The sequence below is a fragment of the Cephus cinctus genome, unplaced genomic scaffold (assembly GCF_000341935.2).
Source record: "Cephus cinctus unplaced genomic scaffold, Ccin1 Ccin1_scaffold0929, whole genome shotgun sequence".
NCBI lineage: Eukaryota > Metazoa > Arthropoda > Insecta > Hymenoptera > Cephidae > Cephus > Cephus cinctus.
The window spans coordinates 197,527-221,972 of record NW_014333498.1 but is presented as its reverse complement, the minus strand read 5'-3'; the positions used below and the strand labels follow the sequence as shown (position 1 = coordinate 221,972).

The following is a 24,446-nucleotide window of genomic DNA, read 5'->3' as shown; positions in this document are numbered from 1 at the left end:
ATAAGCGTTTGATAGCAGATGTCGCTCGGGCAGCTAATATGCTCTTTCGAAGCAGTTGATCACGCAAAGTATAACGATACAAAAGTGCGGATCTTTGCGGGGAACAACTGTAATTCGACTCGCTGAATCAGTGTCGGGATTCCTGTTACATTCGTAATATCGCGCGCCGGACGACGAACTCTGGTATACATATACGAGTAGATAGATTTTAGTGGTATAACGTATAGAGGTAGGTCGTATGCCGGCTAGATTATTGATTGAAATAAAAGTCCGTATAGAGCGCAAGTCCCGACCGTCCTCATGAATGACGGTAGTACATATGGAAACGACGGTCCAGCTACGATAAACACGAGAACAGAAAGAAGATCTGAACGGAGTGACTGTGTACTGTCGTGACTACCTGGTGCGCCATCACCAGCCATCACTAAGCAGTATGAGGTGTCGACTGTTGCCTGGTACGATATTCCTTTTACTGGTGACTCTCACCATAGGAGAAATAGAATATTATCCAGGTAAGTCTATCTGAAAGCTGTTAAAATATTTTCTGTCATTTATCTGGTTAACGTTTTGACAGTTTCACTGATCATATTTTTTATATGACCTTCTTTTCTTTTTTCTCGCTGACATTACGGCAAGTGGTCAGCTACATGTTAACTTATCGCTATTCTACAGGAAACGTGTGTGTGAAACCACCAACGGAACACCAGCTGATAAGAATACATACTTGGCTGTGTCTTGTTTCCCTTGCATTTTTATTTTTAATTTTATTCTACTGAGCCTCGTTACACCTGATCGTTACTCATGAGAATAGTATCGATAGTATCATAGAGTAATAAAACTACTGTATAATTGTCTATTGTTTCTGTACAGACGTGCTACCAGAGTCACCAAAGGATATTACATTGAAACAGGTGGCCAGGTATCTCGAGGCTCAGAGTCATCAGCAGCATTATTACCCACGTCTACCGACGCATTTTAAGTCGCGAAATCATAAGGAACATCTGCTCGAATTACTGCGGGAGAAGGAAAAGAATATATTGGATGATCTGACCGAGAAGTCGCATATAATTGACGTTCTTCAAAATCAATTGAAGGAACTTGATTATCAACAGCAGATTCAGAAGAATAATTTTTTCAATGACTTAGCACCCAGGAACGAACGTCAACGTGCTTTCTACGAATTGGAATCCATTCCCAGGCAATTTCCTAACAACTATGGCAACTTTAGGATTCCAATTTTGGAGAAACCATCTGAAAATGGACTTAATTTTGAAAATACTGAACGGAATTATCCTGTTGTCAACGTTCCTATCGCTCCCGTCTCTCATAAACAGGAACGTTATCTTAATCGTGGAATGAAAGAGGAACCTTTTTCCATATTTCCTGGAAGGCATGTACAGTTTCATAAGGACTTATCTGGGGATAATGTTGACGACTCTATTGTTAATAGAGAAACAACAGAACCTATAGTTCAATTTACTTTTAAGTTTGATGATTCTAATTTGGCTGATAAGGATCCGATTGCTGTGAAACCAAATGATCCTCGTTATTATCAGGATAATCCTTTTTCAACTGGTAAGAATTGACAGTCTAATAATTATTGCAAATACTGTTAAACAATTAATTTAACATTTATTTTATTATTTAGTAGTAGATCGAAGTACAAATGATCCCGTCAAAGTGATAGAAAGTCATGAGGAAGCCAATGAGAATTCGCCGAAAACTAAAGAATTGGTACCAGAACAAAATGCTTACGGTAATAAATTCCAAGATATAAACTCAGGAATGATGCCAGAACCACAGAGAAGAGCTGAACATGACCCTTTAGTATTACCAGTTGATCATCAGATTAATAGTGACATCTTTATCATTGGTATGTTGTCAAATAGAAAGAATAATCTATTTACCTTCCTTAATTATTATACCTTACCTTCTTCTGTTTCAGCTACCGTAGCGGGATGCTCAGCTGCTGCGATGTTTGCTCTCGTTTTAATCAGCTTAACATGGTGCAGGTGCGACGTTATTTAATGTCGAATTGCCTTCCTAGGAATCATGCTGGCTGGAATAAATATTAAATGGATTAAAGACGGTTAATGATTTCTGGAAGGGAATGAAAAATTTCACAAAGTATTATTCTTACCACAGATAATTGATCTTTAAAGGCTCATTCTTCCCAGACTTCAACGAGGTGCTAAAGCGGCAGCTGATATTGAATATCCAGCATACGGTGTCACAGGACCAAACAAAGACATATCTCCATCAGGCGACCAGAGGCTGGCCCAATCTGCGCAGATGTATCACTTCCAACATCAGAAGCAACAAATAATAGCCATGGAAAAGTACGTGGATGAAAAACTTAGATCGACGCAAGCTCAAGTGAATCTATAATTAAGTCACTTATTTCTTTAGCCGTACGGCTGCATCTCGAGATCCTGGATCGGTATCTGAAGCCGAGAGCGAGGAGGAAAATGAGGAAGGCGATTACACAGTTTACGAGTGTCCAGGACTTGCACCGGTAAGTTTATTATCTTGCATCATATAAAATACGAGAATCTCACAGATTGACTTTTCATGTTTTTCTTTTTTTTTTATTTAACCTTTTGTCGTCCCTTTCGAGTTTCTCCTTTTTGCGATGTAGGATGCTGTACTTTTGCTGTATTTTTATTTGCCTTTAATTTTCTGTTCTTGTAGCCTGAAGCTGTGTTTACTATCTAAACTGTTCTTGCTAGAGTCTTCCGTTTATATGGGAAAAGTATTAGCAGACTATTGCCTCAGCTAGGGTCTTCGTTTTAACCCAAGGACATTGTTGTACCTTTTTAAAGACTGGTGAGATGGAGGTGAAGAATCCACTGTTTCATGACGACCCGACGCCAGCTACTCCGGCGCAAAATAATCAACAGGGGGACCATTAGATCTAACTTTGCTGTAACGATGATGATGTGGATGACGAAGAGGGGAAGTACGACGGTAATTACGACGATGGCGACGAATGCTGATCCTTAATTTGGTGATGCGATAAAGATATGAATCCATGGTATTTAGTTCACTTTCAATATGTCATATCTTGAGAAGTGTTTATCGAATATACGAAGCAGAACATACGGATAGACAAGGAGACACGTACACCTAAATTATATACTATATACATATATTTAATTATACAATTTTGCAATTTATACAGGACGTTTCACTATGATCAAGACAAAAAAGTATGTCGACGAATTTCAACGCCAATCGAATGGCTTTCTTCCTAAGGATTTGTCTAATACATAATTCCATTTTTTTATCCTCGTATACATTCACACTGTACTAATATCTGACGTATAGTACGTGCTACATTTTATATTCTTAATTTTTTCTTCTCTTTGAAGAATCACGTCGTCTTTCATCGTGTAAACCTTGTGAAAATGGCTTCTTTCTAAATTACTCTATGAGACCTGGTTTAGAATGACATTTGTTAGCCAGGGTATATATAAGAATATATTATATTACATTTTATGATATATGTATATTATACATAAATCTATGTTTTTTTAGACTGGTCTAACGAAATGAAAACAAGAAGTTTGCAGAAAAACTCAGGAGCGATCCTGAAGGATCGCTCTTGATAGAATTGTGTCAATTGCAATCGCTGAATAACAATATTTTCTTAGTGTGGTTTAGAGTTTCAATTATTTGTCTATTCAAGCATATTAGATATCTGGGCCTCTTCTGCACGTAGTTTGCTTCTTTCGATTTTTAGTCCTTTGCGCTCCAACAGTTCTACTCGAGAGTCTACCAACAATACTAACTTATTTTCGCCTTATGTTGTGCATATTAAATACAGAATTTTAACACGCGAATATAATACAGAAATAATTATCGTACAATCGTTCTAAAACTATTTTTATTTTGCCGAATGTTTACTGTAAAATCTTATAATCTTAATATTGGACTTGCTTTTACGAATTCGAAAAACTGTAAACTGTTATCCAGTATAACAATATTGGTAGGTAGCATCGACAAAAAAATCAGTGTCTGGGAGTCATCATTGAAGCGCAAAGGGTTAATCTTTATTTTGTCATCCTTTCTTGCAGCAAGATGCTCGATTACTCGAGTAGATCTCCAACTTCCAGCGAAGTTGCCCAGAATGAATGTCGTTCCTACAAATAGGCACTAAAGTGCGAGATATCGTATGCGATAATTCATCTTATAAATTATCATGTAATATTATAATAGAAAAACTTTATCCAATAACAGAATATGCGTATCTGTTGTCGATGAGCTAGAGAAATTTTATCAATGTTGTGTCATGGTGCTTGGAGTATTGTACTATAAATTTGTTCGGATCAATGTCTTGTCTGATAGTGCAAGCCCAGAAGCAGATCCTCATAAATGTTTTATATTAATATCATGAGCACGGAGATTCATTTATTGAATGTGAATTGAAAAAGGTGAGTGCAGCGAATACGAAAATTGTCAAGATAGGCTGGATCATTTATGAATGATGTTGATTGATTCTCGTAACGCTACGCTTTCCTTCGAGAATATAATAATATATAAAAGAATGGCCATTAAATGTAAAACTCTAAGCTTTTCTTCTCAATTTATATAATATAACGTGAGTCATTTGGTTAATTCTGTTTTGATATATTTTTCTTTTATTGTTATGGAATTTGTAATCTAATTTGTAATTACATTATGTCTAATGTGTGTGTCTTTTGGATAAGACATACGGAACAGCCTGGCGATAGGGAAAAATTAATTAAGTTAAAGTTTGCTCTTCCATTAATCAAAATGCGCTAGTACATATACGGAATGATAGGAACATAATGTACTATTATTTTAGTAAATAAATCATTTATTTTATAAATTGGCATAATACACTGTCGCCCCACTGAAAGCACAACTACATTCTTCAATGCTCTTAAGTAATGCAACGCGTATTTAGTCTCATAAGTTAACAACTTTCAGTAGGGTAATTTCATAAAAATAATACATTTATTATCCTTGTCCTGAAGCAATTACTGTGCTACTGTTTCATAAAGATGTCTAGAATCACATGCACTAGATTTTCATAACTGATACACGTGCAATGCTTAACTGTAAGCTATTGGAGGTATACAGATGCTTCATAGATGCCTGTTGCATATCCTATGATTGTCTTCAGTAGAAACAAGCTTAAGAAATAAATATATTTGATTCGTGAAGTTATACTAATGTTGCAAGATTTACTATCAAATGACCAGTCACACACTCTTGCTCTGTTGAACTGTTGAACACAAGCATTAGATTTATATGAGTTAATCAACCTCGGTTTGCCAATTAAAGTCTAGAAAATGTATGAAAGAGGTTTTACTATTGGAAGTAACAGAGAATTTTAAGATTTTCCATATTTAGCTTGTTAATATCTACCTTACTTGGTGTTTGTTACATAGCAATGTAACTCCTGTTACGTCCATTCTTTGCACACTATAATAAAGCTGGTGATGGAAACCCCAAAAAAGGGTTCAATGCCAATCGAGATTTGATTAGAAGACTAATGAGCTTTGCAAGTTTAATTAGGAGAACATTAAATCAAGTTCCTTCTATAGTTATACATATTTGTATCCATAACAATTCCTTGATTTATTGATGTTTCTAAGCAGATGCATCTTAGATAGCAAATGAGTTCAAGTTGAACCCAACTGTATTAAAGTTGTGATTTCTCAACACTCCTTTGTATTTAAATAGAACCATTATTCTAACATGTACTGAAACTGAGCTCATTACATGGCAATACTCGTTTGACTATTTGAATACCGTTTGACGATAGGGAATTTTATGTGTTTCATTTCTTAATATACTTCAATATACTTCACTGTTCTTACATAGAGTGACATCCCCAACCACTTACATAGATATAACTTTAGTCTGAGCATACCCTAGAGAGTGACTAATTTATATGAAGAGAAAGAAAAGTGAATAATTAGGGGAGGCTGATAGGAACATATGTATTTCCACCAAGATTAGTCTCTCCACCTTTTCATAGTGATTATGTTTACACGGTATTTCCATTCCGGTTTAATTAGTACTGTTCTAAGGCAATCAATCAATCATAAATATTCCTTAGAAGTATAAGTGACTGTGATTTGTTAATTCCTTTAGATCAGTACAATTCACGCCGGAATAGGCCCCTCGCGTAAATGTATTCAATACTGCAGCCACTTTCGAAGTTATATTACTCCATTATCACATGTCAATGGTTTCAGACCAACGAATGAGTTATGAGTTTTTGTGCATATAATTTTCACTCTGCCTATTAAATACTTGCACCTTTTGGATGTCTTACAGAAGATTATTGCAAACACACTCCTTTTCTTCTCTCTTTGTTGAGTTTTATTCTCTTTATAGAAACATGGATCTCCTGTAGTCTAGGCTTGTATTAGCGAATATAGCTTCCAAAGATAATTGTGATAAATTATAGATGATAAAAAAAGCGTTATTGGTATTAATATAACTGAAGAACAGGACAACACAATAAGCAATACACGTATTAATATTAAGGAGAAGTTTGGAATTATTTAAATATTTATTACTAGTCGTAATATGTTACATAGAAAGGCACAAACAATGAAAAACATGTCTCTATGATCTATCATCTAGATCTCTAAACATCATCATCACTTAATAATCACTATCGTCAATGATAATCGCCATTCGTCGTTTAACGTCGCTTTGAAAATAGCGTCGTCGATCGTGTCGGGACGTGCTGAACTTAAATTGCGCTTTCTTCAACACGTTAAAATAACTTAACGCACTATTCACAACCCTAGAAAAAAAATTTCTCCCACGCCGAGTATCCCTCGTGCAACGACAGGACCTCCCATATCTAGTTTCAGGTTAAAAGGGAGGATGTAAAAAAAAGAGAAAAGATCAAAGAGAAAGGAAAATGAATTCACGTGAAGGAAGGTAGAAATTCTCGCGCGGAGTCGACGGCAGCGTCGCGACATATTCAACCAGAAGAATAAATAAATGTTATATTTGTTAAAGGATCTCAGCGCGCTACTAGCACGTGAAAATACTTCATAGGACACAGAGTAATACGTTGAAATATTATTGGATCTCATGCGTATTAACCGTTATTTTGTTTTCCTGCCTCAAAAGTCGATCACACGACTGAAGGACTACGTTAGTCAGTATCAAATTGTTGAAGCTAATAATAGTTTATTTTTTTATTTCAGTTTACATTAATCTAATTGTATTGACGGCTATCTAAATCAGTGTATCTCATTCATATTTCATTTTACTATTGTATACCTTTGTTCGCTTTTTGCGTTACTTGTTCCCGACATAAAGTTCGACAGGATATTTTAGGCCAAGTACTTTTAATCAGTCTGTCAGCCCTCCGGTAGGAGGACTGAATTTACAAAGGATAGGATTTGCAATTAATGTGGAATGTTTTGCCTCCACAGACTTTGTTCATCGTTCTATATTTTTCTTCTGTTCTTTAGTTTCCTGGAAGACATTATTCCCACGCATTTCATTATATTTGCATTTAAAACACGGCTGTCTGCTGCCTGAGACTCTTAAAAAAATTTTAAAGAATAACCCAACGTGTATAATATATATAAATATTTTTATGTATACCTTTCAAAACAACTTCGAAAATTCTCACACATCTCCGCGTCGCTCTTAATTGTATATTTGTGTTATTAGTTTCTCTTTTTATAGTTTTCGTACTATTTACTTTTACTTTTCATTGTGAATCGACAGTCATTCGTTCATTCGTTCATTCAGTCAGTGATTCATTAATATGTTCATTCAGAAGGTTGCGCCACGACGATTTCAATGAGAAAATCATTTACGTTATATACGCGATATATAAAATCTAGAGCCGAGGAAAAAGCGCACGGCCATCTCTCTAAGATATAATTTGAAGTACATAACAGCTTAGAAAATGACGTTCTCTTCCTTCACCCTATGGTCAAGAAAGAGTCCATACGTTTCTCTACACATTTGACATACATTTTTCAATATTCCATAGTTTCTTCATTAATTGTCTATTCTTGCATGCTCCTCCCCGACATACGAACAGTTGATAATCATTTCTTTAATCTTTTCTTCTTTATATATTTCTTTTTTATAACCTTCTTCATCGATAATAATTATGACCACGAGCACCGTTAATGTACGTTCATTACATGCAGCACCTGTAAACGGGGCTTCAATTCGCTTGCGAATTGCGCGAGAAAATGAGAGACACAAGGAGAAAGATAGAAATATAGTCCGCAAAGAGCGATACTTGGAATGAAAAAACTTATTTACAAAAGACAGCCTTTAGCTTGTAATAGTAGTTTCGATAACAGTAAATTAAAAATCAAAGATAATTATATTTGATTTAGTGCTATTAAAAATATAGAACAATAGTAATGAGAGACAAATTAGTGTTGCGTATAAGAGAAGCGCAAGAATATTTTAATAGTAATTTGATAAAAACCTTTTTAAAAAGTACAATCCGTACTTGACTTCGCGCGATCAGGTACCTCAAGAAAGATAGGAGAAGATAAACCGGAATTAATAAAAATTGCATACTCATTAGCAGTTCAAAGATAATTATGACCAGTACATTTTCTTTTGGATCAAAATCAACTTTTATCAACGATAGAAAAATTCTAAGCAAAATCAGATCTATACCATTCTGTGACGTGGAAAACAGAATTTTAACAAATTTGCACATTTTTTTTTTCTTTTAAATGAATCAGAGACAAAGAGAGGTAGAGGTCGGAGAGTGGTGGTATAAAGATACAGAAAGAGACAGATAAATAAATGCCAGAAATGGCCTCCATTTACAGTGGATCCTTTTCAAGATAAAACAGAAAATGATCCTATCGCTCGTCATCTCTTAAGAATTACAGGATCTTGTCCTCGCCTAACAACTAGCAAATGTCAAAGCACTGAACCAGGACTTCTGGTGAACCTTAACACGATTATGAAACTACTTCGACGAGGAGTACTTCGAGGAATTTAAAGAAATATTCGAGGAATGAAAGCGTCTCGACGGTGCAGGACTCACGGGAGCAGACGGCGAAGCTCCTGTAGGTGTTGTGGGCTTAGATCCTCGGCGAGATCTTCTCATTGACGAGTAAGGGCTGGTTCCTCGGTTAACGTGCTCATGTGCGTATAAGAGTACACCGATATCCCTGTTGCCAGCCTCCAAGGCGATCTTCAGGGCAGAACTGCCATCCACGTCGACGATAGAGGGATCACAATCAGGATGTGCCAATAGAAGACGCACTATATCGGTATGTCCATGCTCGGCTGCGCACATTAGAGCAGTACTGCCATCTTCGTCCTGGATATTCACAGCTGCACCAGCGTCCAGGAGAAGCTGGGTCATGTCTTTTCTCCCATGAGATACAGCAAGCATCAGCGCAGTCTGTCCGTGCTAGGTGCAGATTAAAATAAACGCGTTAGCAAGAATCCTACTGGTGATTAACGTCAATCCCTGTAGACGATTCACTACTGTTTTCTTATACTTACGAGCTTAGCGCGTACGTTAACGTCAGCCAGCTGGAACAATCTGTTGGCTACCGAAGCGTGTGTGGAGTTCCTCACGTCGGCAAGGGCTGCCAACATAACAGCTGTGTAACCGGCGACATTCGCCTTGTTGATGTCGCAGACCTTTGAGTCCAGGAGGATGGAAACCACGTCAAAATTACCATGAGACACTGCATAGTGCATTGCCGTGTTTCCGCTGGAATCAGTCATATTGACTATGTACTCCAATAGAGATCCGGAACTCTCCTCGAAGCAATCCAGATAGTCCTCGACGTCCAGAGGATTAGCCTCCGCCGTGCTCGAGATCTTGAACCATTCTTGTTGTATTACATTTGTCGCGTTCTTAATCTGATGTGAAATATTTCTACTGGGCGACTTTCGCAGATTGTCATTCAAGACCTTCATGGCGGCTCGCATTTCTTTACTTGGTTCAACCTTTTTTCTTGGCTTCTCTTGAATTGGCTGGAACAGTGCGGATTCTTGCAATTCATGCTTCTCATCTGGGACCGACTCTTTCTCTGAACGTGGTGACTCTTCTGGGACGATCTTTTCGCCACCGATCTTTTCCGTATCCAATTGTTGAAGCCTAAAACAGAATATACATTCCCATAGTAACGTAATTGTTTTTGCGTGTCTTTAAACGTAGATATATCACATATACATTGAAAATGAATAAAACCAAATGAAAGAATTAAAATGTTCGCTTGAAACGTAACATCATAAGTTTGAAGGAACTTAAGAAAAACTCAATTGCTAATAAATATACTTAAAAAATGTCATCCCTCAATACTCTCCTGCCACAAACGTTCTAATATCAGATTGTCAAATCATTGAGAGAATAATTAGCTAATTCTGAGATTGATTTACCCAGTGTTCTCGTCAGAAGACAATTCGTGCAGGTTACACTCGCGAAACAAATGACGAACTTGCTGCCGCTGCAGCATCGATCAGCCGAGATCGAAATTAAGCAGACAAATCCATCACATCCAAATCCAAACTAAGGCGTTGCTGCTTTTCGGATAAATATGATTTTGGTACGTAGAGATTGACAAGGACTAAATAAAAAAAACCGCGTCCCAGGCGGCGTTACTATTCGTTTGATTCTCAACCCCTGGGAAGCGGGTCACCTTCGGCTTTTCGAGGGTGGCTTGCAAAATAATAATAGCCGGAAAATTACTACCCCACGAAAAAGCATCGTGCACGACATGCTACCTTCTACTGAGCTACAACTTTACCAGGACGGCTAGTAGACTCCTAGTCAGGGACATATGGCAATATGCGTCATGATCTCGCCAATCCTAAAGCCCAGAGCGTTCCCCCCTCACCCGTCAATTGTACTGTAATGCGCAAACTCGTCTTTTGAATTGCATACATAATAGCAGAGGCAATAGGCTATTTCTTTTGACAGGAATAACCTCTACTCAGTGTACTCAATTAGCAGGAAGTCTCTAGTCAGTACAGTAAAAGTATGACAGTTGTACATATTTCTCAAGAAGGTGTGAATTAATAAGACCAATTAATAGTAATTGATTTTAGCACTACTTACCGGTTGTGAGTCTCGTATTGCTCCTTATTATCTGAATCATATCTGATAACTCCAGCAGGAGGGATTTTCGTGTAGGTATCCTGCCTTTTGAACTGTCGTCGGTAATCTGGAGTGTTCAAGGAAATGTGGGAAGGTCTGGGTATCCTGGATATGGTATTTGAGATCTGATGATTCATGCTGTTTTCGCTATTGTTGGTTATCTGTTTAGCCAGCGTCTTGATGGTTTCTTTACAGTTGTCACAGTAATTGGCAGCGCAGGAAATTGTGATGTGTGGCTTGACAGACTCGCCGACCGATACGTCAATGAATTTCTTCTTCAGAGTAGAAGTTCCAAACTCCCTCTTTTTCGGTGTCAAGCCGGATGTGTCTGTTGACCTTACGGAAGTCTTGATCAGTCCCTCTACAAGTACTCCAACGGATTTGGTAGTTTTTCGTTTGGGCTGCGTGTCGCCATAATTAAACGAATGACTTCTGGAGTTCAGAGAGTTCAAGGAATTCAAGGATACTGGTATCGTCGATACTTGATCTGGACCAACACCTATGGAACGACTTCCTGGGCCAATTTTGACGTCCACGCTAGCATCCAGAGTCCTTGGTTTCACAGTGACGCCAACATTAGATTTCATTTTTATCGGTTCTGCTACCTGAATGTTTTTATCGCTCGTGACTTTAGACCGTGCTTGACATTGTGTCTCTCGCGAGACTGTCTCCTTCTTAGGTGGAATATTCTCCAATTTATAAACCCTGAGAGCGTTTTCGACAATGACATCCATTTCGCTAGCAGTGACTATCTCCTTGAAACTGATATCTGTACCCGTTCCACAGGATTTCTTTTGAACTTCAGGAACCTTCCTAATTTCTGGTGCAATTTCTTCAACTCTTAATTCGCTACATACTAAATTTTTACGCAATATTCTCTCGGTATTTGTGCCGAATTCTCTGAGCTTCCTGTCCTTCGCGTGACTGGGTGCAACTTTACTTGACAAGTCCGGAAGAATATTTTCAATTCTCAGGGGACTTCTGTTTAAAGATTTTTTCAATTTCTCCTCCGGTTTGATATTCTCGAGAAATAGGTCACTCCTGGTCAACCTTAATAAAGCGGAATCATTACTCTCTGGGAGTATATTCTCGATCTGTAGTTTGCTACGTTCTAGTTTCTTAAGACTCTCCCTAGATGAAGAATATCTGTCGAGCTTGTCGGAAGGTAGGATCTCCTCGACCTGGAGAAGACTACGTTCCAGAATCCTCTGAATGGGAGTACTGGTCACCATTCCTACGTCTCGAGTTCTTACCTATTGTAAAAACGAAACAAAACCAAAAGTAAAAAAAATATACAAATCATACCTACTAGTTGAAACTTCTATTCCTTCTTATTTACCTGCTGATAAGAAACACCGACGTCCCTCGTCATGACTCCGCACATAGTTCCCATGTCCCTGGTAGGCATCCTCATGGTTCTAAATGGTTCAAGAAGACTATGTTCTTCGGAAAAGGATTGACTACGATACCGTTGCAGATTGGTATCATTGTTGCTCCTAGTCCTAGACTTGGCGAGCTCGTCTACCTGGTGCAAAAGATTTCGCTTCTCTTCTTTGAGCACTGACACCTGTACCTGAAGGAAGATTGGGACGTGGATAAGAGGAGGCATTGTTCGTCCTGTGCCTCGGGTGGAGTTGCTAGAAAGTGCCATAGCAATTAACGTAGAAAGGCAACCGGTCGGCACTGTAAAGAACACGACTGATTCAACTAGGGGAATTCAGTCATCGTTCGATCATGAAATCCATATTTCTTCATAAGCTGAACCCTCGACTTTTCATTAACTGGATTTGACATCGCGTCATTGCATTCAAATAGAAATCAATAGGTCGCCAAATAAATCTTAAACGATTCTCTCAACCAGTTACCAAAAGCTTGATGCTTATATTCGTTATTGGGAATTCTATTAACACCACTTGCTCTGTAATTAACTACCTACCTGTAGCATGGGAATAACTTTAATTTGCTCTTCCAGTTCTTTCATCCTTTCCAGCGATGCGGCCATCTGTTCTCTGATGTTCTGTCAATTAACCAGAAATGAAAGGCATAAAGCAAATTAAGTACGCCCATTGGAAATGCAGCGCGTGCATCCTGCATGCAAGTTGGGTGTACATACCTGAAGAGCACCGGTGCTGAGATTGGAGTTTCCACTGCCGATGCTCGCATTGTCGAAATCCACGATGGATTCGACGTTGCTCGAATTTTGCATATGAGAGGCAGTGATGGTTCCATCTAAACAGAATGACAAGAAATCAATATTAGTCATACAAGTATTATGCTAATTTTAAGTGAATCTCTTCGTTACTAGAACATAATGGTTTCAAGTGAATGAGTAAAGAAACATATGACAACATTGTATTTTTCTCTTTCGAGCGAATCCAAGGACTGGAAGTACTCGCATTGATGCCTTGCGACTGATGTTACGTAAAGGTGCGTGTCAGGAACCGATGCACCGAGTCAAAGGAAAAAGAAGAAAATATTGAAAGAATTGTACAATGCATTTGCGTTTGACCTTAAAGTGCAGTGAAGTGTCTAGCTGGGTATATGAATAATTTATAAACATTATCAAGAAAGTAATATTCCTTTCTAACGAGTGCTGCACCTTTGCGAGCTTCTTGACATTTTTAAAATCACTTTACGACAGTTCGGATCAACGGTTCTTAATCAACTATACTGAAAAATCACCTATTACAGTATGCACGAATTTACTTAATGATAACAGCAATCCTCGAATGGTTTAGGGTCAAGAATCAGTCCTGATGTATGTTTAACTAGCATGAGCTGAAATCGTGATAAGGCGTCTGGCTTGTTTGGACCAAGATAAGAAGACACTTTTAATTAACTTTATCCTCTTGTAAACGCAATAACAGTTGCCAAAGCACGTTATACGTTTAATAGCTGACGTAGTTAATGTCTGTCAGTCTCGCATTACTGTTCTGCCCCCAATAAAATACGATTTGTAACTACTTAGTAGTCTGTTTGATGTGAAAACACTAAATGCTAGGAAACGCATGCTTTATCCAGCCAAAAATTCTCACTAGAACATTTTCTCGTGGATAATAGGAAGAAGATGCATCTCGAGGATCCTGTTTGCTGAGAAAACAACTATCGCCTGATGATGCAGAGGGACAAACAAGAAATATAGCTTGACGCTTGACAGTGTGCAACTCCGCAATGGATAAATACGCATCGAATGTTGAAGCATTTCCAATGTACAATGATTGCAATTAATCTTGAGGATACGGAAGATCCCACAGTTTCACTTGGTCCAGAAAATAAAACAAAGATCCATCAACTTACGACTCTTGCGTTTAATCTTGAGTTTGCAGAAAGGCAATCGCTTTCTGATGAAGTTTTTCACACCCATCTTCCCCCCCTGAACAACCTTGTACACTCTTATCCGTAGGTATCAAATAATTTAAATAATAGTATAGCGTCAAGATAACATGTAGTTATCTTGACCTTTTCATTAGCATTACTGTACGCAAGTATATTGGAGTCGCGAGTGGCTCTTGGGATTGAAGCCGAGAGAGATGCAAAGAAAAGTGATGCTAAATTTAAAAATAATGATTGCCATTGCAAGCGATTATTGAATCTTAAGCTGAACGACAATCGGTTAGCGCATATAGCTTCTCACTCATGAATTCAGGCTAATTTTACAAGACTAATATTGGAACTATTATTAGACTTTAATTTCAGAGCGAATCGCACGGTAATCGCGCACGATTTAGTTCCCGTATAGTCGTCACATCTTGCAGTTACTCTCACTTTTTCTTTCACTCGTTATTCCTCATTGGGTACTATTATTACTATTATTATTATTATTATTTATTTTTATCTATCACACGGCTATTGTTAGGAGAGCATTCGAAGCCGAGAGCCTTTCGCCCTGGCTTGTAGCTCGCGTTCGACTGCCGGAACATTGCTACTTCGGATTCCACTTCGCCAGGAAAGAAGTTCAGGAGTAGGGAGAATCAACGGATCTGATACACTTCACTATTAATCAGGAAAGTTGTACTTGTCAAATGTACATTCAATTACAATGCTTGAGATAGGAGAGAACAACCACGTTTCGTGCGATGATCAGATTGTCCTTGTCAACAAATTAAGAGACTTGTAAACAAGAAATGTATCTTTTAAACTTTGAAGAATTCATTATTGCTATATATGATTTAATAAATTTTTTCACTAAATAAGTTATACAGTTTCTTGTAGAACGACACCACGTGATTAAGGGTAACTGAACTTCTTTTCGTTAATATTGTCCTTATTTTAAATAGAAAATTTGATTCAAATATGGCTCATCCAAACTGTCGGTTGGTTAGTCATTTCTTTTAGTCCTTGCTCGGCAGGTGCAATGCCATATGCGCTCTATGCAAGGCTGCATCGATGCAATCCAAGCCACAGCTGCTCTAATTTCATCTTTTTTCAACACCTGAGATTGCCCCAACGAATGCAACATCACTAATTTTCGTTCTGTTAGGATCACCCGTCAGTGGCCACTTGTTGCTCAGCTAGGAGGTCTGGGACTCGGATAGAATTATGGACGTGGGACTGAAACAAGAACAACGGTTGTTCAGACAGAACAAGTGAGAAGGAAGACAAGCGTAAATAACGTACCATAGGTATTCGTCGAAGTAAAAATAAAGTCAAGAGTTCACAGTTCCACTACGGATTTTCTTATTCCTCAAGATCTAATAAGAAACGGTTATTGCGTGGTTGCTGCTCGGCAGGCATTACGGTTACCGGAAGCAGGTGGTTTCGGCTACGCACTGCCGAGTTTCAGGGTTCACGAGTTCGTAGGTTCGCAGCTTTCCTTATACGTGTATTGCGGATAACACGTTTCTAAGGTGATACGTGACAATTTGCTTTTTTCCTTTTACATAACAATGTATGTGCCGGGGATAAGGAATTTTCAGTGAAAGAGAAGAGTGAGAAGATCTTTCTTTGAAGATTGCGTATAATGGTGTCGTGAAAGAATGGGAAGAAAAAAAAATTAATTGAACGTCTCTCGGCTGGGAATTTTTTCGAGTGAATACGAGAGAGATCCGTGAGAATATAAAATTTCGAGCAAATTTGTCAGATAATGAAATTGAGATATATATATTATATATATATATATAGAGAGAGAGAGAGAGAGAGAGAGAGAGAGTGAGAATGAGCGAATATCTGAGACATCGCTAAAGATAGAAAAATCATCCTATATTCAGCGTCACTCAGGTCGTTCGACCTTCGTGTCCTGGAAGAGAGTAGCCGGTTTTGGTATAAATTAGCATCCGAACGCGGACTAGCGTGCATACAGATAGAACTCCAGGCGCGCAAATAGTTGGAGGCTGATTATTAAAATTTGGCAATTTCAAAATCAAGATAAATGTTACAGCATTTTTAAAATACTCACCCAACCTCTTTAGATTGCTACACAGCTGTACAAATGCCAAGTGAAATTGATTTACGGGAACTCTCTCGTACGGTTTTATCTCTATTGATAAATTCATCGATGGATTATCTTTAAAGAATTTCGATAAGATCATCTCCTGATATCTGGCCGCATAAAACAAAATAAAAGATTCAGAACGTCCTGTAACTAATTTCATGTCCTATTATTTTACTACAAGACAAAACTTTCTCAAGGAGTCCTATTCCTATGAAAATTCTCATAAGTCTCACTGAGACGGTTTCAGGGAAGCTTCTATCTTGTTATCGAGCAACTTGCAACAAGATGCCAAGATGAAATTGAAGAAATAAAGATGGGCGCTGAGAGTGTATCCGATAAGGTGGACGCTAAAGAAAAGAGATTAATGAAATAAGAAGCAACAATAAGAGAATGCTGACAAATCTTCAAGAGATGGAGGCAATGGGTGTTGGTCAGTATAAGCTGTAAGGGGAGAATTGTAATGACACAATGTGGGTCGACCATGAGAAATGAACGGATTAGTAAACAGACTAATTGTACAGACAGTATTGACTGGTTAACGAAATGCCATTTCTCTACGGTGAAAAGATTGCTCTAGCATGAAGAGGATCGTGTCGTTCTATCTCGAGACGCCAGAGAATTTAGCACGAGGAAATCGAACAGCCGTGAAGACGATTCGTGGCAAATTTTTAGAATTAATAATCCATTAGAAACGGTAGCCAATAAACGAGATTGTCCGTTAGCTACTTGTGCCCCTATAGATCCGGATGGCACGTCCTCAATTTTTTATACTCCAATAACGATAAAAGGAAAAAAGTTTCACCGTATGATTTATACGGAATTACAGTTCTGCACTCACCAGATGACGCTGCTGTATCGACTTTCAGACCCTTGTAAATGTTAATATTGATAAATGAGAACACAGGACACATCTTCAGATATTCATACACATTCCACGCGGCACTGACTAGACACAATTTTGAGTTCAGTAGCACATTGCAAATCGTATGCAATAGAATCATTGAGAATTCTACTGACTTCTACAACAATTATTTCATAGAAAATACTATTGAAATTGCGTCACATTGTATACCGATCATTTACATAACAGTAAGGTTTAAAAAGAAAAAAAAAACTAGTAATTTATCATATTATTATATGACATACATATATAGAATCCAATTGAATTTATCATGAAATATCGAATTATTCATGGATAATGTGTATGTAAAATGTCTCCGAAGAAAAGACCATGTTACATACTGAACTTTGTTTTGGAAACTAAGGACTACTACTGACTAGTGTGGTACTAGCAGCATTGACGTCGACAGTAAACAGAGAGCAGAGAGGGAATGGGAAAGTACATACCTGGCAAAGGGGAATATGAAATTAACTGTACATTTCCTTGAAACTCCGTTCAGGTAGCTATCCGTTTTCAAAAAAAGGTTTCGTTTTTATCTTTGCGGTATTAACATTAAATAAACTTCTTTGACTCGTTCGCAAATTCAAACTTACCGGGTTTCGAGGAGCGTTTCAGAGTAGCTTCGAAGTCCCCCACTACATCGCTCAGGTCCAGATTTGTTGTTACCTGATGAATATTTGAAGGCCTCGCGTGTCCACATCTGGGCAAGGTCGTCACACAATTTACTGTTAAATTTTCTTGAGGAATTTTCGGCAGTTGGGCTTCTATACTGGCCAGGGCTGGGCTTACCTGTAAAATGCTTGGTATTAATATCGAAATGATTTTTATATGGTAATTTAATCAATTGCCAGATAATATAAATACGATGGAATAGGCTTTGCAGCTCTTAAGGAACTTAAATAACAACTTTTTATGATCTAAGACTGCTACGCTTCTCTATGATAGTTCTTACAACTGTTGAAAATTTTTAAGAATCTATCACAATTACTTCAACGTAATTCTAACGGAATGATTTTTCTTACCAGGCCCAGAAGAACTTCCATTGACTGACATTGTCGTCTGCGTTCTCGTTTCTTGCGTCTTTCGCTTATGGATCGATCGCTACTTCCTGCCGCGACAGCTTCGCAATATCGAACAAAATCCAAATCGATGTGGTATCCATAGGGACAGCATAGACATTTGGAGCCGGATGAGCTGTTGTCCAGGAAACCCTGGTTAGACACTGAAAAGAAATATCTAATGAGTCACGTAGCTAATAAGAATAATACAGCAGTATAAACAATGAGATGCAATACTTTTTGGAAAATTTACTAATTCTACTTATACTGCATCAGACTCTTAACGGGATTCGATAACAATAATTTTCTATCAGTTTGAGGAATCGTCAATCATACTTATGTGCCTATTGATATTGATTCTGTTATGACTGTATTTTGTTAGATATCAATAAAGCAGTTCATTGCTTGATTCAATGACTGTTGCATGACTCAAGAAGATGACTCGATAAGTTTCCTTGGATGTTTCTCTGGTTTAACGAACTTGCGCTTCGGTGCTTGAGGCAACATGCCGTAACCCTTGGCATCTGTCCAATCGGCCCGGTAATAATAATCTGCAAGTTCATTAGCCGGAATTCGCGGATCTTCAGCATTTGGAAGCAAGCGGATCTCTTATTATATCTTGGAAGATATCGCATGAAGATAGTTACCGTTTCCGTTGAAAACGCGTCCTGAGGATTCCACGATGAGCGCCATTTCTTCATTGGTCAATGGTCATTCCATCCTGAAACATTGAAGTAAAGTGGTAAAAAGTTGAATCACAAATGTACACTGTGCGAAAGTAGGGAAAATAATTTAAGAATTTTTTTTTCAAAATGTTCACTGAACGGTGCTCTAATTAGCGTGTAAGCAAAAGAAAAAGAATGTACTAGAAGTCAAACGAAATTAGCCCTTAATTGCCAGACGAAGAGTACCCAGTAACCCTAACTTTAAGGTTTTATTCTTATTCTCCTTCTCCTCTTCTTCTTCTTTCCTTTCTATTTCGTCCCCGAGTCACAAGAAGTATTTTCTACGACCGTTTCGAGCTGATCTAAATTCGTAGGCCGGATTTCAGGTCTGACGACTGACTGACTCCTCGGTCCTCTTCGGCTTGCTCGATTTCATTCAAAAAGAAATTCTCTCTTCCATCCTTACTTTCAGTGCAATTCAGAACTTTTGTTTTTGTCTCGAACCCATCTACAGTGCACCTCGTCAGAGAGTATGATGACAAAACAGATGTCAAGATTTTCTCAGGAGTCTATAGCGTAATACTCTTGCGACTCTTCCTTCTGGTTCTTCAAGTTCCTTCCATGAGTGGTCTCGATGGCTAGCTGACTCGTTGCTTGGTTGGCTGGCCGGTTTTGCAGGGAGTCTTCGTCGTATATGGAAGCGGTTCAATGGAAAGTAAACGTCAGCCTACCACCGGCATTCGGAAACCATGGCCTGATTCCATAAACTATACGGCTTCATTTTTATCCTATACTCACTAACAACTGCCACTATTCTGTAGCTATTACGTACTCCTTGACATTAGCCTACGCTGGAAATAAACCTGTCTATCAGGCTGTGTCTTCTGTTTTTTTTCATACCAAAAGTAAATAATTATCCGTATCAAAAGACACTTCCCTTTGTACTGATAACTGATATCAGTGGAACTAGAATTAATTTTGCACTATTTTATTGAATTATAGAAACTTTTATTTTTACACAGTTGAATCCAATAAAATCGATCAGGTAATTGTACGCTTTCGTTCAGTTTTATCGTTGAGTTACCACTGAGCGCTGATAAACTTGCGTAGCATAGTTACGAGCATCGGATAAAATGCGTATAGAGATAACGAGTGATAAGAGAAGTTCCTGAAAAAGACGAGAGAGTCATCGATATCAAAGGTTTCTCTAGTTGAAGGTGTATTGTTTTGAAAATCCAAGAAAATCAAAGTGCCCAAGGGACGATAAATTTTAAATACTGCATTTCCTCTTTACCGTTCAAAGAATAAGGTGGCACAATTTGCAAAAGCTCACGACGAAAGTCGAATAAAGATAATTTAAAAGATAAAGTAAACAAAAATATTATTCTCAATATTTCGCCTACACTCTTCAGAATGTACATCTCCACGTAGAATTTGAGGGAAGAAGTCAAGAGCGGTTAATGGGTCCTGAGACTTTAACGAGGAGCTCGTGGCAATGAGTCAAAAGAAGAATAAGAAAAGCTGCCAGTCAAAGTGGCGGATGTCCCGAAAAAGGATGGAGGAAAGAGGTGAAAAAACAGAGAGGAAGAACGAGGATGGAAGAAATAAGAAAAATATTCATGAAACAACAAAGTTCACGTTTGCCACACGTCGTAGAAAGCCAACAAGTATTTTTCCCTTACTTCTTTATCCTAAACCTTCGTTTTACCCTTTCCTTTTTATTTGTCGGCCCCGTATCAACATTAACCCAACGAGTATTTGTTACTGGTAAAAGTTAACCGTACTATTAACCAACAGCATTGACATTGGTAATTTTTTAGTGCATAGTACCTAGTGCCGTAATACAGTGTACTCGGCCACACCGGCTGTGTACGGATGCACACTTGTCCATTAAGTTTTTCTGAATGAAGCCAAAAATAGTAGGGCTTCCACCGGATGGCGATAAAAAATCTCACGTATTTTTGTCATTTCACTAGGAGACTTAGAGCAGCATCTCATCCACGAATCTTTACTTCCCTTCCCACTCCGAAATTGCTCCTTTGACTTGTGCCGACCAGGTTTTGGAATTCAAGAATTCCTGTCTTCTGTGTGAGAGGACCTTTAGTCTTCTGGGGACTGATGCAACTGGGCCCCGGAGGCGTTACTCGCGTGGGCGTTAAGGACTACGGTGCGTTAGCGTGTGGGCATGTATTCTCATACAGAGCCTTTCTCGGCACACGTACGTAGTCAGTTCGAACCACTGGACTCTAGAGACTCAGGTTAAATTCAATGAATAATATTTCTCAATCAATAACATCAATTTTCTTTCGTTCCACTTCATTCACAACTCAGTTAATAATCGTTGTCGGTCAGTACCTAGTATTTACTGTATATACAATTTTAATAGTCCTACAAACGTTGAAGCTATTTCCATAAACGCATGGCCCTAACCAAAATAGAACACATTGACAATGCTTATGTTAGTTGACGAATGACCCATTATATAATTATTGAACTTGTAAGAGTACAACTAAACTGTCTTCAGCTGTAAGAAATTCTTTTTTTTTATTAACTAATGCAAAGAGAAGTCATCTCTCTCAGTCAAACTTCTATCCGAACGACACATAACTTTTCAGACGATTTACTGGCTGCCAGTTGTATACTCATGACGGGTGTGTGCTACACACGTGCTCCTCCCGTACAGTGTCTACGATTTTTTAGCATGCTTCCTCAACTTAAGATCTAAAGGCACTCGTGTCGAAGACGGAAAAGTGAAGAAGCAAGTGCGGGAGAGAGAAACTAAGTTTCCGGGTTGTTACAGTAAATCACTTATGGCGGCCAGAAAGGTCTGAGAAAGTGCCGCCTTATTACTAGCAGAGCTAAGGTACGATACTACCAGTAGTGTCGTTAGGTCTATTATTATTACATTCTTCTCGTGATTCACGAGCCTATGACATTCCGTTAGATCCGAAAGACCTTACGAAAATACACAACAGAGCACTGCCATAGTTCTTTAATACAATTCGTGGAGCCAATTACGCATTCTCTTATCTAAGGAATTCTATAGGTCCTTCCTGAATAATATTTGACTTCTTCATGACAGCGAGTAAACATCATTAAACGATATGTAAGTTTAGCATAATATGCCATCATCGGTTCACGAGTAACACTACTATATAAAGAATACCGTACAAGAAAAATAAACTAATAGGAGGGAGAGAGAGAGAGAGGCCCATTTGCTTCAATGGACTCGCAATCATATCTTAAGATTATTTTCAAGGCTTATGACCACTCCTATTGGCGCAGATAAAGAGAAAAATAGTAATGAAGAGAAACGTCAGAATCTTCATCAGCAGGAGTCGTCACCGTATGTCGTCATCCAAATCATAAGCGCCTAGGCTACACGCAGTACACATGCTGTTGGAATTCCGTGCACAAAATTTTCTGTGCCATTAGATCAGCTGAATACAAAAAGAGATAAAGAGAACATAGCCAAAGGCACGTATCTATAAAGCATAGCGTCACCGAACATAGTCTGCAATCTTTGATAGGGTTCATATGAAATTGAAACTTTGAAGCAATATTCTAGAAACGTACAGTATCCATGACCCGGAAAGACATTCTTCTGTCGTCGCGATGTTCGCAAATGTTTCAATCGTAGAGTTATATCTGTTTTCCGCTTCCTTCGATTTAACATACTGGACAGTCTTAATGACGACTAAAAGATACGATAGGAGCAATTGAACAATTTTTCATGTTGTCTCGTTCAACATTAAAAATTATATATGTATATCGGAGCGCCGTTCTCTTTTGTTACCTTTGAGTTAAGAGCAAAAGTAGATGACGTTGCAAGACATTGCGCAATCGCGCACGTGCGTACACATGTGTACCGTAAAGGAAAGAACTGTCTCGTTACGTTGCTACGTGGTTCAAGCATATCTTCAGGACGTCTGGAATAGTACAGAACCATTGTGAATTTAATTTCATGAGAATCACGTGCGACAGGTAGCCATTAAACTCGGAAAGACATGGTTATATATGTATTGACAAAAGAATTTTTACAAAACAAAGTTATTAACGTCAAACTACATACATAGTTCTGAACGATCGAGTTTTTACGATCAAGTGTTCTCCGAATAACCCTGCACACATAGTTTTACTGCCACACAAAGAGTGTCGTATTATAATGTGTTTGAGTCCTGCGTCACTTGAGAGAATTCGCGAATCACCCACGCAAATGATTCAAGCACAGTGTTACTCTTTTTATTTTAACTAACGACCGTGAAGAACGTGACTGCTAATTTAATAAAGTCGTCTGATCAATATTTACTATTATTACACTGATTGATTTCGTTCCTATGCAGAAAATGAATGAAGATATCGTGAGAGGCGTCTACGTGAAAAAGCACAGTGTACCGAGAATCGTAATGAGTTTACCGATAGCGAATGGCTTATCGCGAAATGGATATTATGCAGACGGCCCAGTTGGCCCGCTACGTGCGTGGAAATTAAACGAGTAGTACGTAACTGGTAAACAGAATCACATTGCCTCACTACGAATTCGATGCTTAGTTTACAGCGTTGTTACCAAACAGCTTAGTATCAACGCTCAAGTTTTCCAGTAAACACACTTTTTCGCGAAATCAACTAAATTCATTATTGATATTCCAATAATTGAGTAAGACCACAATGCAGGTTTAATACTTAGTGATCTAGTATTTTACACGCTTCTAAATGATTAAGCGTAATACCGCCTTTGAACGTACAAAAACAATCTATTTATTGTGGCAAAACAATGCAACGAACTTTTTTGCTGGTTGATTGTTACACAATAATGATTCTCAAAATTTGTACTCACCTATGGTTTAATCCATTGCCTGGTATCAGGACTTTCGCCATCTCTCCTTAGGTAATCCAACACAGTTCAATTTTACAGATGACGTCTCGTCTCCACGTCTCGAGGTAAAATCACAAGCACCTTGTAAGATGAAAAAAAGCACAAGAGACTCAGCCGTTCTCACGAAGGAGACGGCGGATTCTGAAGTAGCCGGGAGTATGTGTAGTACCGCGACGACTCTCCTTCTCTCGACTCAGCCAGTAGTGGCCCCACTCTGCTACAGGGCTGCTCACTTCTCTGACTCTCTCCGTTTCGCCTGACACTCGCTCTCTCCCTCGGAGATGAAAAGAGAGAGAGAGAGAGAGAGAGAGGATTCGGATGCTGCATCGAATCCGAGGAGTCCTGGTGAGAGGAGACGCGGTTACTATATGGCAGGACAAGAAGAACATGGAAGGGACAGGAGACAGCAGG

The 24,446-nt window shown here is 38.4% G+C and overlaps 2 protein-coding genes across 11 annotated transcripts; one reads left to right on the top strand and one right to left on the bottom strand.

The window, feature by feature from the left end:
- Positions 1-49: 49 nt before the first annotated feature.
- LOC107271249 lies at positions 50-5,145 on the top strand. Of its 6 annotated transcripts, none has more exons than XM_025088486.1 (8): positions 55-512; positions 871-1,575; positions 1,649-1,873; positions 1,946-2,012; positions 2,163-2,339; positions 2,410-2,515; positions 2,692-2,752; positions 2,823-5,145. In XM_025088486.1, the coding sequence occupies exons 1-7, from the start codon at positions 434-436 to the stop codon at positions 2,713-2,715; spliced, it is 1,383 nt and encodes a 460-aa protein (XP_024944254.1). In that variant the 5' UTR covers positions 55-433; the 3' UTR covers positions 2,716-2,752; positions 2,823-5,145. The 6 variants fall into 6 exon arrangements, 5 of the variants coding, with proteins under 5 accessions (XP_015602492.1, XP_024944253.1, XP_024944254.1 ...); XR_003060814.1 differs by lacking the exon at positions 2,692-2,752 and having other exon boundaries at positions 60-512; positions 2,823-3,034; positions 3,182-5,145; XM_015747006.2 differs by lacking the exon at positions 2,692-2,752 and having other exon boundaries at positions 50-512; positions 1,652-1,873.
- Positions 5,146-6,514: 1,369 nt separating this feature from the next.
- LOC107271246 (KN motif and ankyrin repeat domain-containing protein 1) lies at positions 6,515-24,143 on the bottom strand. 5 transcript variants are annotated; one of them, XM_015746991.2, is made up of 11 exons: positions 23,997-24,140; positions 22,956-23,088; positions 19,142-19,215; positions 18,459-18,658; positions 18,030-18,225; positions 13,218-13,333; positions 13,041-13,121; positions 12,444-12,677; positions 11,066-12,357; positions 9,502-10,105; positions 6,515-9,406 (listed from the first exon to the last, which is right to left on the bottom strand). In XM_015746991.2, the coding sequence occupies exons 3-11, from the start codon at positions 19,185-19,187 to the stop codon at positions 8,957-8,959; spliced, it is 3,219 nt and encodes a 1,072-aa protein (XP_015602477.1). In that variant the 5' UTR covers positions 19,188-19,215; positions 22,956-23,088; positions 23,997-24,140; the 3' UTR covers positions 6,515-8,956. The 5 variants fall into 5 exon arrangements, with proteins under 5 accessions (XP_015602477.1, XP_015602475.1, XP_015602478.2 ...); XM_015746989.2 differs by lacking the exon at positions 22,956-23,088 and having other exon boundaries at positions 23,997-24,143; XM_015746992.2 differs by lacking the exons at positions 18,030-18,225; positions 18,459-18,658; positions 19,142-19,215; positions 22,956-23,088; positions 23,997-24,140 and adding an exon at positions 17,374-17,521.
- Positions 24,144-24,446: the final 303 nt, after the last annotated feature.

What these genes read in the sequence shown, in the direction of transcription:
- LOC107271246 (XM_015746989.2), bottom strand. Translation starts at nt 19,187, where the DNA reads ATGGCGCTCATCGTGGAATCCTCAGGACGCGTTTTCAACGGAAACG. An exon ending in GAAACGCTCCTCGAAACCCG is followed by an intron (nt 13,334 to 18,029) that starts GTAAGTTTGAAT and finishes CATTCTGTTTAG; the next exon opens with ATGGAACCATCACTGCCTCT. An exon ending in TTAACGTACGCGCTAAGCTC is followed by an intron (nt 9,407 to 9,501) that starts GTAAGTATAAGA and finishes ATCTGCACCTAG; the next exon opens with CACGGACAGACTGCGCTGAT.
- LOC107271249 (XM_015747005.2), top strand. Translation starts at nt 434, where the DNA reads ATGAGGTGTCGACTGTTGCCTGGTACGATATTCCTTTTACTGGTGACT. An exon ending in TAGTGACATCTTTATCATTG is followed by an intron (nt 1,874 to 1,945) that starts GTATGTTGTCAA and finishes CTTCTGTTTCAG; the next exon opens with CTACCGTAGCGGGATGCTCA. An exon ending in ATCAGCTTAACATGGTGCAG is followed by an intron (nt 2,013 to 2,162) that starts GTGCGACGTTAT and finishes TGATCTTTAAAG; the next exon opens with GCTCATTCTTCCCAGACTTC.